This window comes from Podarcis erhardii (genome assembly GCF_964252035.2).
Source record: "Podarcis erhardii genome assembly, chromosome: 1".
In the NCBI taxonomy this organism is placed as follows: Eukaryota; Metazoa; Chordata; class Lepidosauria; order Squamata; family Lacertidae; genus Podarcis; species Podarcis erhardii.
In genome coordinates, this window is record NC_138497.1 from 128,534,320 (window position 1) to 128,546,834 (window position 12,515).

A 12,515-nucleotide genomic window follows, 5' to 3' on the forward strand; every position below is an offset into this window, starting at 1 on the left:
AATGTGTTAGTGTTATGTAGTGTTTGTGTATTGTATTGTATTGTACAGTGGTGCCCCACAAGACGAACGCCTCGCAAGACGGAAAACCCGCTAGACGAAAGGGTTTTCCGTTTTGGAGGTGCTTCGCTAAACGAATTTCTCTATGGGGTTGCTTCGCAAGACGAAAAAATCTTGCGAGTTCCCGCGGGTTTTTCCCCGCTTTTTTTGCCCTGTTCCTAAGCTGCTAAGCCGCTTAACAGCTGATCCGCTGATAAGCCGCTTCTCAGCTGATCGCTAAAAGCCGCTAGACCGCTAATAGCGCTAATCCGCTAAGCTGTCAATGGGCTTGCTTCGCAAGACGAAAAAACCGCTAGACGAAGAGAATCGCGGAACGGATTAATTTCGTCTTGCGAGGCACCACTGTATTGTTTTTTCTTTTTTTGTAGTGTTTAAATTGTTGGAAAAGTAATAAATATTATTTTTTTAAAAAAACAAAAAAACAGTCACTGAATGATCATGCAGTCACAGAAACCGTGGCAGATTATGATCCTGCAAAAAAGTGTCCTAGAATAGGAGTGAAATCCCTATAATCTGCATAGCAAAACGCATCCTATTAGTGGAAACTTGCATGCTAACTAGTTATGCATTCCTTAAACATTTTAGAATGTGATTTAGGTGGGGGGGGGCACTAAGGGCGCATTGGAAGATGGCCGACAATACCATCTCTCCAATCCACACGGGGTAATTAAGAGGCTGTTATGGGAGTAGGCAGCCTCCCTTGTTGCCCCAAGGGAATGGGGAACACTGCCCTTGCCTGCTGTGCCCATAAATCACCCCCAAATTCGAAAGAAGGGGGTGAGGGCACTAGGCAGAATGCCCCCGTGTGGACCTCGGCTCTCCTGGACGCTGTCTCTGATCGCGCACTAGCTGCAGCAATTTGGAATAATTAATTACAAAGGAAGCAAATGCACATATTTCAAGTGAAGAAGGGGAGTGAAGACTGCTAATTTAAGGGACCTCTGCGAAAGAAGACGACGGGTGGGAGCAACAGGAATATTTTACGATGAAGATACACCAAAGGCTGGGTATGTCGGCAACGGGACTGAATGTGGGGGGGGGGGGACCTTTTTTACTTTCCTTCTATGTGATTTACCAAGAACCCCTCCTCATTAGAACCGTCGGTTTAACTGACCCAAGCAGGATGATTAAGGTCTGTGTGGAGATAAACTTTAACCAAAAGTATGCTTTATGGAGATCGAGAAGCAATAAGAGCTTTTGGAATGGCGCAGCAATTAATTCAGAGTCGCCATCTTGCCAAAGGATTTATAGCCGGGAGGAGGAACGGACTTGTTTTCAGACTGCATTTCTGGTGAATCTCCTCAGAGGTTTGAGAAAGGAGGCAGATTGGTGAAGATTAATGACGCTAAGACTGTTTTGATGTATGGAAGTGATGTTATATGGAAAACGTCTGGATATGGCTACTGGATAAAAAATAATAATATCCATGCAGGATTACAAACTGTTTTAACCAGCTTGTATAGACTATCAGAGGTCACAAAGAGAAAGGAAAAATATATGAAAATAACAACAAGAGATGTGGAAAAACAATAAGAAAGGACTGGATAGTACTGTGAACATCATATGGTTAGATTTGTTGACATTAAAACAGCAGCAAGAAGCAAGAAGTTGATTGGATCCCCTTCGGAACTTGAAATATGGGTACCCCCAACAAAAATTTAAAATTTGGCTGTGTAATTTGGAATTTATGTAATTTGGTTTGATTTGATGTGATTGGTCAGTTAATAAAAAATTATTCTCAAAAAAAGAATGTGATTTAGGTATAATTTTTTATATGTAACTTGTTCTTAATGCCTGATTTTATCGCTATCTTAAATGAGTATTTTAGATTGTCATTTGTAAACCATTTACAGGTCTTTTGTTTAAGCAGTAAAACAAATTTGTTAATCAATAAGTATAGTAGAAAGCTACACATACAGGATTCCAAAATCCACCTTTCCTTTCAAATAACTAGGTGTCTTGGCACATGGATGGCTATGATGAAACGGTAAAAAGTGTGTTAAATATTTAGCAAAAATCAGGAATCTAGCTTGTCAGATTAAGGCTTACGTTAATCAAAAGCACATATTCATCTGCCTTTATTGTCAAGACATTCATACTCTAATTCTCCTTCCCTAGCTAAGAACCATTGTGTTAATCCTCGACACTACAAAATATAACCCACAAAGGAAATACCGTATTTTTCGCTCCATAGGGCGCACCAGACCATAGGGCGCACCTAGTTTTTAGAGGGGGAAATCAAGGGGGGGGATCTTAATTCCCCCCCCAGCCCCAAAGAGCAGCGTACAGGCTGCGCGCAACCTCTCCCTGCCGGAGGGGTTGCGCACGGCTATGGCACAAGCCAAGACAGCGAGCGGAATGGATCCCGCTCGCTGTTTTGGCTTCCTCTTTAGCCCCGCGCAACCTCTTGCTCTCCCGGCTTCAGCTAAAGGAACCCGAAGCCTTCGGAGCGCAGCGCAAGGAGCCTGCATTCGCTTCATAGGACGCACACACATTTCCCCTTAATTTTTGGAGGGGGAAAAGTGCATCCTATAGAGCGAACAATACGGTAGTAAGTGTAAAAGCTACACATGAATTCTCCCCGAAGCAAAACCTTTTAAAAGCAGCTTTTATAAACACAGCTCGTACTAAAGCATTTGATAATTTAGTTTATTACTTAAATGGAACTTACTCTTGCTGCTTTGAGGAGTGCCTGCTCCCTTTTCAGGATCCTTCAGCTTCTCATGTTTTACATTGCTACCTGCTGTCTGAGCTAGCTCAGAGGCTTTGAACAAAGGAAAATGCCAGATTAAAGAAGCATGCACACAACATATTAATACAATTTAAAACACTTTCCCCAACCTAGTGCCCTCCAGATGTTTTGAACTGGGGCTGATGGGAGCTGCAGTTCGAAACATATGGAGGGCGCTACATTGGGGAAGGCTAGTGTAGGCCATTGTTGAAACATGAGGTTAAAGAAATAAACTGCTCATTAGTCATTATTTATTACAGTGTTAAAGGTGAGACCAAAATATTGGTACAAAGGTAATACAAGCAATATGATACAAATGCCCTGTGATCCTTGGATGAAAGGCGGTATTACCACAAGAGTGTGACCACCAGCATTTTAAAAACAATAATGTTGCAACTGCTTCAGAGGCACCAAGACTTGCATGGACCAAATAGGATTTTTCTCTTGTAAACATTTGAACTGAAACAAATACCATGCTGCTACGCAAACACTTTTTAAAACTCTCTCAGGTTTAGAAACAGATTGTTATGCAAAAGAAAAAGGCTGCTGTTCTGAAATAGAAGCCAAAAGCTTCAACAAGACCTACAAAGGTTACTCATGTGGTTCTCAGGAATGTGGCAAAAGTGAAGCTCATATCCCAATATTTTGTTGTTCTGTAGCACTGACAAACACTAGATATACAGTATCAAAGCAGAGAGCATGGGCCTGCACTGTGAGGTGAGGAGGGAAGTAAAGCAGCTAAATTAATCTGCTCTGTGGCTGCCTCACAAAACAGCTCTATACCCTATGTAGCTTACTGGCCATGTTCGCATATAACACCCAGCTATGGTTTGCTTTACCCATGGTTACCAGCTGGCCTGGTTCACATGACACACTACGCCAAACCATGGCTTGTGGCAAGGAGAGAGTTCAACCATCAGATCTGATTCAGATGATGCATTAGATCAGGCATAAGCAAGCTCGGCCCTCCAGATGTTTTTCAGACTACAATTCCCATCATCCCTGACCACTGGTCCTATTAGATAGGGATGATGGGAGTTGTGGTCCCAAAACATCTGGAGGGCCAAGTTTGCCTATGCTTGCATTAGATCAAACTATGGGTTGGTTTAACACAAATTCAAAGGACTTCACAGCAACAAAGCAGCCCAGGTTTGCAGGGTCTTGCTATGTCAACATTTGGCTTAGCCAGCCATACAAATTAATTTGTTATCTTACAGTTGGCAACACAAGCCATAATTTGTTGCTCCCAAGCTTGGTTTGTTTTCCAACTGCTCTTGCCTTGAGCCTTTGTAGCCTGTCAAGCTTGGGGGGAAGGGTTAAAATAAACTATGGTTAAGAAAGTCTATTTGGTTTGGAGATAGTATCAAACAACAGTTAAAAACAAGCCAACGAGCTCATAAGCCAACAACAAACCATACCTGCACATGGTTAGCCTGCTGGGCTGGGTTCATTCAGACAAGCCACAGTTAGGCTAAGCAAACCATGGTTTAGCATTAAGCATGAACGAGGTCACTTACTGGTCCAGCCAACTCACTGCTTTGGGTAGTGTGGTGAGGCAATTAGTTGAGGAAGAAAATCAAGGAATCGGAACAGAGTTAAACAAACAATAAATTTCAATTTTACTAAAGGTTCTGAAAAGCAGCATGTACACAGTAATAATAGTTACAGAGAAAAACCCATTTTAAAGGGCTTAACCATAAGAACAATTACAGAAAGTAAGCATTCTGTAACTGAATGTTTGAACAGTTTTATTCCTTCACAGTTTCATTCCTAAGAATAGGATCAAAGAGTTAATTTGCTTAACAAAACAGTCCATACCCATTTCTGCCATCTTGTTAGAGCGCTTTGGAGTTTGGAATGGAAAGACATCCCCACCACCTGCACTGGAGCCATTTTTCAAAGAGCCTAAAACACACCCAAACAAACAAAAACCCTCAGAAGCAAATTTGTGGGAGGTGGGAAGAGAAATTATAACAATTACAATGGGCAACAATTTTTTACTTTTTGAATGTTGTCTAGATTTCTACAACTGATTTAGGGTATTTTTGCACTGCTGAATCAGGAAATGGCATCCGTTTCTCTCCATCAGGTCAGGTTTCTGTGCTATGTTGATTTGAAAAAAAATCAGATCTTGTGACAAAACCGATTACATTTTTGTGGCATTATCAGCTGGTTTTTGACAACACATATCATCCTAAATATGTTTTTAAGAGAAAAAAATGTATTTCCAACAATATATATTGATTACCTGATAGAAACATTGAATACTGTAAACTGAATGGTGGGCATTGATAAAGGTAAGTACACGTAAATTGCATGTTGCTTCACCATTTTTCAAACTTCAGGGCTTGAACTTCCGTTTCTTGGAACTCCTGGAATGCTCAGCAGCAGGGAGGTCTCTCTTCAGAGTCCAACAGTAGTCAGCCATCATGACTGCGTCCCAGACCCTAATACCTGGTCTCCATCTCTTTCATGTCCTGATGGAATCTCTCCTCCTGCTCGTCACTCATTGAACCCAGGTTCTCAGGATACCGGTCCATATGTGAAAATAGGTAGTGCATCTTGATGCTCATGTTGCAGCCCAGGTTTCTGAAAGCAGTCAGCATGTTGTTGACAAGTTCTGCGTAGTTTCTGGCCTTATTGTTGCCAAGAAAGTTCTTCACTACCAGAACAAATGCCTTCCACGCTTCCAGTTCCACTTCGTTCATTGAGTTTCCAAACTCTGGATCTCTGATGAGCTGACGGATCTGAGGTCCGTCAAAGATGCCAGCTTTAAACTTCTCCATGGTCAATCCTGGAAAAGCCTGGCACAAGTAAGTGAAGCAGTCACATCCTTGTCCAGAGCCTTGGTGAACTGCTTGATTAAGCCGAGCTTGATGTGCAGCGGTGGGAAGAGTGTTCTGTCTCTGTCCCCCAGAGGGTCGTTGATGACGTTTCTTTTTCTGCAAGGCACCAATTCCTCCCGCACAGGCCAGTCCTTCTTCGTGTAATGCTGAGCATGGTCCCTACTATCCCACATGCACAGAAAACATGGGTACTTGGTGAAGCCAGACTGTTGTCCCAACAAAAAGTTCACCATCTTCAGGTCAACACAAATTAACCACTTATGCTGATCATAACCAATTTTCTCCAGCACATACTTCACCCCTTCATAGTTCTCCTTCAGTGTACTCAAGTGAGCCAGGGTTTTTGATCCCCCAACTTTATGCTTTGCCGCACCAATTTATGGAAGATTTCGAGGTTTTATGACTTCAAACTGATCCCTTTTCGACATAATCACCCAGAACTGTCAGACCTGAATACTTCTTGTCATTAAAATAATCATTTCCAATCAAAACAATTATTCGACATGGCATTTTACCCCCACCAACTTCTTCTAAAATGCTCCACACAAGTGTACATGTGAACAAAAACGTAAAAAAATGACATGTGGCCATAGCTCAAAAACGTGACCTGATTGAGCAAAACCAATGTGATTTTTGGATTCAGCGCATCAGATTTGTCCTAAATCAGCTGAAAAAACGCAGACAACAAATTTGTTGTTGATCAGTGTTATCTGCCAAACAGCAAAGGACTTGCATGTTGTTAAATGAGCAAACATTATTTACAGTGAAAATGGGTGGGTCAACCCACATAACACTGTATTGATATCAATACTGAACACAGCCATTTCCTAGCCAACATTCACAAGGCTAATAGCTGGGAAAAGTTTTTCAAAGTGTTATTCTTTTCTCATAAATACTGTACCTTGGATGCCTAGGACAGAAACATAGTCCTGTTCTTTAAAAGTTTCCTGAGACTCATTATCTGAGGTATCGTCTGTTTTCTTCACCCATCTTTTTGCATCAAGCGTATGTGCAGCTTTGTTCTTTCGAACCTTATGACCTGGAAGAGCAGCAGTAAGGCTTTAATATCAAACAAACCAGAAACAGTTAGCTGTTCTCCTGCTTCTGCCAAATCTTTCTCTGCATACACACTTACAACACAATCCTATGTATGTTTCCTCAGAAGTAACAGCCACTGTATTCTAGTAAGTGTTAAGCACTACAGCGTTAGACTCTTTGCATGTAACATATATTTATTTCCATTTAGAGTTCATTCAACTCAGACTGAGGAGCAGAACACTTTCTTACCAAAATACTAAGGGAGCAACATATTCTAGCAAACTAAATCCCTTAGCCAGTTTTTATTGAGAAAAGGCAACCAAAAGCAATTACTCCGCAAAAGATTGCAAGGATTCAACTGAAGGCAAGGCACCAAAACTAATCCGTCTGCTTATTGTGGATAAGCATACAAAGGACCAGTGATAGTAATACCATTGCAGTTCTGACATTATTAACTTGCAATCCTAAGATTTCTGAATGTGAATACAAGGTCTGTCCTGATCTATAAGCAGATCATAATTGGTGGCGGGGGGAAATGTACAAAGAATAGTCACCTCCTTCAAGAAACAAGATGATGGATAAGAGTTTTGGTCTCTCAGAAAAACCTGGGTTTCCATTATGGCACACACTCAAAAGAAAATCTGTAAAAGCACCTGACATTCTCCTTTTTAAACTTTAAAGGCAATTAGAAACTCTGGATATCTTTAAATGTCTTTAAAGTTAAAGGCATTTAAAGATATCCAGAGTTTCTAATTACTTTTTAAAAAAACCCAGCTGAGAAATGTAGTACCCTATTTTATAATCATGTAAATAAGTTGTCCTTGCACTAACAAGCAATTCATACCTGTATCTTCAGAGATGTGCTTTAGGACATCCTCATCTGCCACAAACTTGACCTCTATCACATTGCTTTTCTTTAACTTCGGGTTACTCATAGCAAGAAACCTACAACTAAAAACAAAGTAAGCATCATGTTCCTATCCAGGGACAAGTACAATTAAACTATCCTTATTACCAACAGGAGATGTAACCAAGCCTGAAATGCATGGTATACAAGCAGAAGCATAGAAAGATTAGTAGCAATAATAATAATCTGTTCTACTTTCAGAGAATCATAGAATTGTAGAGTTGGAAGAGACTGTGATGGTCACCTAGTCCAACCCACTGCAAAGCAGGAATCCTGCCCATAACTGTCCTAGGTAGACAAACTCGAACCAGCAACTTTCTGGTTAACAGCCAGATGCACTGACCCATTTATACAAGAAGTATTTAAACAAGGTATTGGATCATCTCCCCAATGTGAGAGAGAGAGCCAGTGTGGTGTAGTGGTTAAGAGCAATAGACTCGTAATCTGGGGAACCGGGTTCGCATCTCCGCCCCTCCACATGCAGCTGCTGGGTGACCTTGGGCCAGTCACACTTCTTTGAAGTCTCTCAGCCCCACTCACCTCACAGAGTGTTTGTTGTGGGGGAGGAAGGGAAAGGAGAATGTTAGCCGCTTTGAGACTCCTTCAGGTAGTGATAAAGCGGGATATCAAATCCAAACTCTTCTTCTTCTCTTCAATGAAGTCCCTGCTAGAATTTCTTAGAATTTAGCACCACCATGTTGGCAGCCATCTTCAGTTTTGGACTGAACCCCCATTGTTAACCACATCTTAAGCAAAGCAAAATAAAGATTTCACACCTCAAAACACATAAAATCCAACCTTCAAAATGAATTTTACTCAAATGTACTTACAGAGATAAAAACAACCTTACATATCAGCATGAACAGGATTGGAGACAATATACTTCCACATGGTCAGCCAGCTTAAGTGGATGAGCCTACATTGTCTAAGTTCCACACAGCATTTTCTTTAATCTGTAATGAAAGGAAGAGCCAGAAACACCTTAAAATGATCAGAAGGGTAGATATGGCACCCTACTGAAATTCCTCAACATTTTAAAAGCAATTTAAAAACAACAACTTGCAACCTATGGATAAGGAATCCAAGTATGTAATTTTTTACACAATGCCTCTGCTTTGTTTTATCTGAGTTTTCCAACCACTTTCTTCTTGCACAGATCTGTTGGTGATTTTAAAGTCCTCAATCTCCCCTCCTCCCTGGCCAGCTGGCCTAGCACAGGACCAACTGATGCTAACCGCCCTGTGGAATGAGAGGCAAGAAAACATCAGGGACAGCTCCAGGTGGATTGTCTAAGGCCCTGCCCTGGGCCAACTGACACCAATTGCCCTTCAACAGGAAAGAAAAGAGTGAAGGAGGCAGGCAAAGGCAAATTTAGGGCCTCCTCCAGTAGGATTGTTCTCTCCCTGACTCTCAAAGAGCCAACTTATAGAAACCACCCTTTAGGAAGGAGCATTTAATGCCTAGTGTGCCTTTTCTGGTTGTTTCATTTTTGAACATGAGCTTCTCGGTGAATCTGTTGCGTTTTATAAGTGTTGTTGGTCACTTTGAGGACTCAAGTTTCAAAGTGGGATGTAGATTACCACACAAACGTTCACAAAATTGAGAAGGTGAAGATCAGTAAAGTACTGCAGAAACGAACAGTGCACAGTTAAACCACACTTTGCAACAAAATGGAGAGAGCCAATCAGAAGCACCAACCAAGAAGGAACCGTTCCTAAAATAAGTCTGCCATTAGAATTCTGGGAAGAATTCAACAAAGAAGAAGAAGAAGAGTTTGGATTTGATACCCTGCCTTTCACTCCCCTTTAGGAGTCTCAAAGTGGCTAACATTCTCCTTTCCCTTCCTCCTCCACAACAAACACTCTGTGAGGTGAGTGGGGCTGAGAGACTTCAGAGAAGTGTGACTGGCCCAAGGTCACCCAGCAGCTGCATGTGGAGGAGCGGAGACGCGAACCCGGTTCCCCAGATTACGAGTCTACTGCTCTTAACCACTACACCACACTGGCTCTCCAGTGTGGTGTAGTGTTATGGCAACAGCATACCTCAGTTTACCAAACTCTCCTCTTCCCCCTGTGCTGTTCTGGGATTTCTCCTGACCACCACCCTGCAACCAATGTGAAGGTGTTGGTGTAAGGGGAGAAGAGCAGCATTGCACCAGCAGGAGTCCTTTGTGTATGAACTATCATGTTCAGTGTAATCCTAGCCATGTCTACTCGAAAACAAGTCCTACATACCCCAGGTAAGTGGGGTTAAGACTGCAGCCTGACATAGCCGGTGTTAGGACATAAGTGCCTGGATTCTTGTTCTAAGACTAACAGCCATGACCCTCGCAACCTGATTCATGCAGCTCAAGGCTACAATCCTATGTACTGTAGGCACATCTACCTGGACTGGGAGTAAAGGTAAAATGTAAATGTAAATGACCCCTGGACGGTTAAGTCCAGTCAAAGGCGACTATGGGGTTGCCCACTCATTTCACTTTCAGGCCGAGGGAGCCGCTGTTTGTCCACAGACAGCTTTCCGGGTCATGTGGCCAGCATGGCTAAACCGCTTCTGGCTGGCACAATGGAACACCATGATGGAAACCAAAGTGCACAGAAATGCCATTTACATTCCCGCCGCAGCGATACCAATTTACCTACTTGCACTGGCGTGCTTTCCAACTGCTAGGTTGGCTGGAGCTGGGACAGAGCAACTGGAGCTCTCCCAGTCGCAGGGATTTGAACCGCCGATCTTCTAATCGGCAAGCCCAAGAGGCTGAGTGGTTTAGACCACGGTGCTAATAAATACCGCTGACCTCTAGGAGTTATTCTGCTTAAACATGAATGGCGGGAGTTATTAACACCAGAAATTAAGGGTTACTTAACTCCACAGGAGGGATGCAGGTGGCACTGTGGGTTAAACCACAGAGCCTAGGACTTGCCGATCAGAAGGTTGGCGGTTCGAATCGCCACGACTGGATAAGCTCCTGTTGCTCGGTCCCAGCTCCTGCCAACCTAGCAGTTCGAAAGCACATCACAGTGCAAGTAGATAAATAGGTACCGCTCTGGCGGGAAGCTAAACGGTGTTTCCATGCGCTGCTCTGGTTCGCCAGAAGCGGCCTAGTCATGTTGGCCACATGACCCGGAAGCTGAACACCGGCTTCCTTGGCCAATAAAGCGAGATGAGCGCTGCAACCCCAGAGTCGGTGACGCCTGGACCTAATGGTCAGGGGTCCCCTTACCTTTAACTCCGCAGGATTTGTTTCCCAGCAGACATGTTTGCAATTACCTTGAACGTGTATACCCCAACAAATATTTAAACCCAATATACTGTGAAATAAACCCACAGGAAATAATGTAACCACTAAAAAGCTGCAGTCCTGAGGCAATTCACGAGGCCAGCTGAATTCAGATGCGCTTGTTACATCCCCCGCGCCGGTCAACCTGATGATTTTGGGAAGACAAACCCTTCACCGGCCCACTGAGAGTTTAACAAAGCAAAGCAAAACACTAGTCCTCATGAACCTGAGGCTGCCTTCCTGCCCTCCCTTTGAGATACACAGAGCCATTCTGCCCAGGTCTACTCTACTCGGAAGCAAGGCTCGTTCGAATTCAAAGGGGCCGGGGCTTACTCTCAGGTAAAGTACACCGGTAAAGTACACGCAGAGCGCGCCAGCCCCTTTCCACACGTGCTTTCTGTTGCCCCCTCAGAAGCCACGTGACCGAGCCCAACGCGCGGCGCATGCGGGGACTCGCCACCCACCGTTGGCCCCGCCCAGAGCCCCCCGTTAAAACTCACAGAGGCGAATGATGAAGAACGGACCCGCGCGCAGCCGGAACTAGCGCTCTACTTCCCGCGACGTCCGCCGGGACAACGGACCCGCCCATCTCCGTTCTGATAGGCCGGGGCCGGGCTGGCCGCCGCCTTCCCATAGGGGGAAACCTAACGCTCGGCTTTGCGATTGGGTTCCCGTTCCTTAGAGCCGATTGGCTCCCCTTCCCTTCCCTCCGCCCCGCGAGGAAAGGCGGTGCTGTGAGGCGAGCGAAACGCGCAGGGAGTCTGCGCGGACTGGCGGCGCTCTGACCAGGCCTCTGGCGGAGTTCAGCCTCCGTGGCAGCTCGGTTCCCCTTCCCAAGGCCTGCAGTGACAAACTGCGAAGGGGTTCGGGTCTAGCAAGCCTCTGGGCCTTTTTTTAAAAAATATCAAATTCACAAGGCGGCTTACAGTATAAAAGCGCAAAAATACACAACGTAATACGTAAAAATGCGTAAAAATACACGCAGAAATACACAACGTAATAACAAAACAAACAACCCCCCCCCCACACCTCGCCCCAGTTTAAAAGGCCATCGGTTTCAAAAGCCTGATTATCAGGAAACGTTTTCGCCAGGCGCCTAAAATTGTGTCAGGAGGCCGCCAGGCTGGCCTCCCCCAGGGAGCATGTGAAAAATAGGGAGCCACTTTTCTTCTTCATCATTATCATATCATCAGCCCTTGAAGTGTTTAAAGCGACACCCTTAGCACAATGAAAGATTCCCCTTTACCTTGCATAGCATCTAAAGAACTCGAGAGCTTGCCAGACACTTGTGGCGTTTGGGGTTGTTGTTGTTTAGTCGTTTAGTCGTGTCCGACTCTTCGTGACCCCCTGGACCAGAGCACGCCAGGCAATCCTGTCTTCCACTGCCTCCCGCAGTTGGTCAAACTCATGCTGGTAGCCTCAAGAACACTGTCCAACCATCACGTCCTCTGTCATCCCCTTCTCTTTCCCAACATCAGGGTCTTTTCCAAGCAGTCTTCTCTTCTCATGAGGTGGCCAAGTACAGTCGTACCTCGGGTTGAATACGCTTCGAGTTGAGCGCGTTCGAGTTGCGCTCTGCGGAGCGCGTTACTTCCAGGTTTTGCCGCTTGCGCATGCACAGACGCTCAAAATGACGTCACACACACAGTGTTGTGA

At 44.2% G+C, this 12,515-nt stretch overlaps 1 protein-coding gene and 1 long non-coding RNA gene across 7 annotated transcripts in view; one reads left to right on the top strand and one right to left on the bottom strand.

The window, feature by feature from the left end:
• The window catches only part of ORC2 (origin recognition complex subunit 2), a 28,063-nt gene extending 16,575 nt beyond the window's left edge, over positions 1 to 11,488 (bottom strand). For 2 of the 6 annotated variants that reach the window (XM_081879350.1, XM_081879346.1), the window contains exons 1-6: positions 11,193 to 11,315; positions 8,430 to 8,532; positions 7,517 to 7,623; positions 6,536 to 6,673; positions 4,607 to 4,693; positions 2,729 to 2,821 (exon numbers count right to left, since the gene is read on the bottom strand). In XM_081879350.1, the coding sequence (XP_081735476.1) occupies positions 2,729 to 2,821; positions 4,607 to 4,693; positions 6,536 to 6,673; positions 7,517 to 7,623; positions 8,430 to 8,470 (466 nt within the window). In that variant the 5' untranslated portion in view covers positions 8,471 to 8,532; positions 11,193 to 11,315. Of the gene's footprint in view, positions 1 to 2,728; positions 2,822 to 4,606; positions 4,694 to 6,535; positions 6,674 to 7,516; positions 7,624 to 8,409; positions 8,533 to 8,642; positions 8,819 to 10,907; positions 11,168 to 11,192; positions 11,316 to 11,359 lie in introns of those variants that run through there. The other 4 variants (XM_081879347.1, XM_081879351.1, XM_081879348.1 and 1 more) reach the window with 4 other exon arrangements.
• LOC309335967 lies at positions 519 to 2,306 on the top strand. Its single transcript, XR_014153835.1, has 2 exons — positions 519 to 654; positions 1,818 to 2,306. It is a non-coding gene; the product is annotated as an uncharacterized lncRNA (long non-coding RNA).
• Positions 11,489 to 12,515: the final 1,027 nt, after the last annotated feature.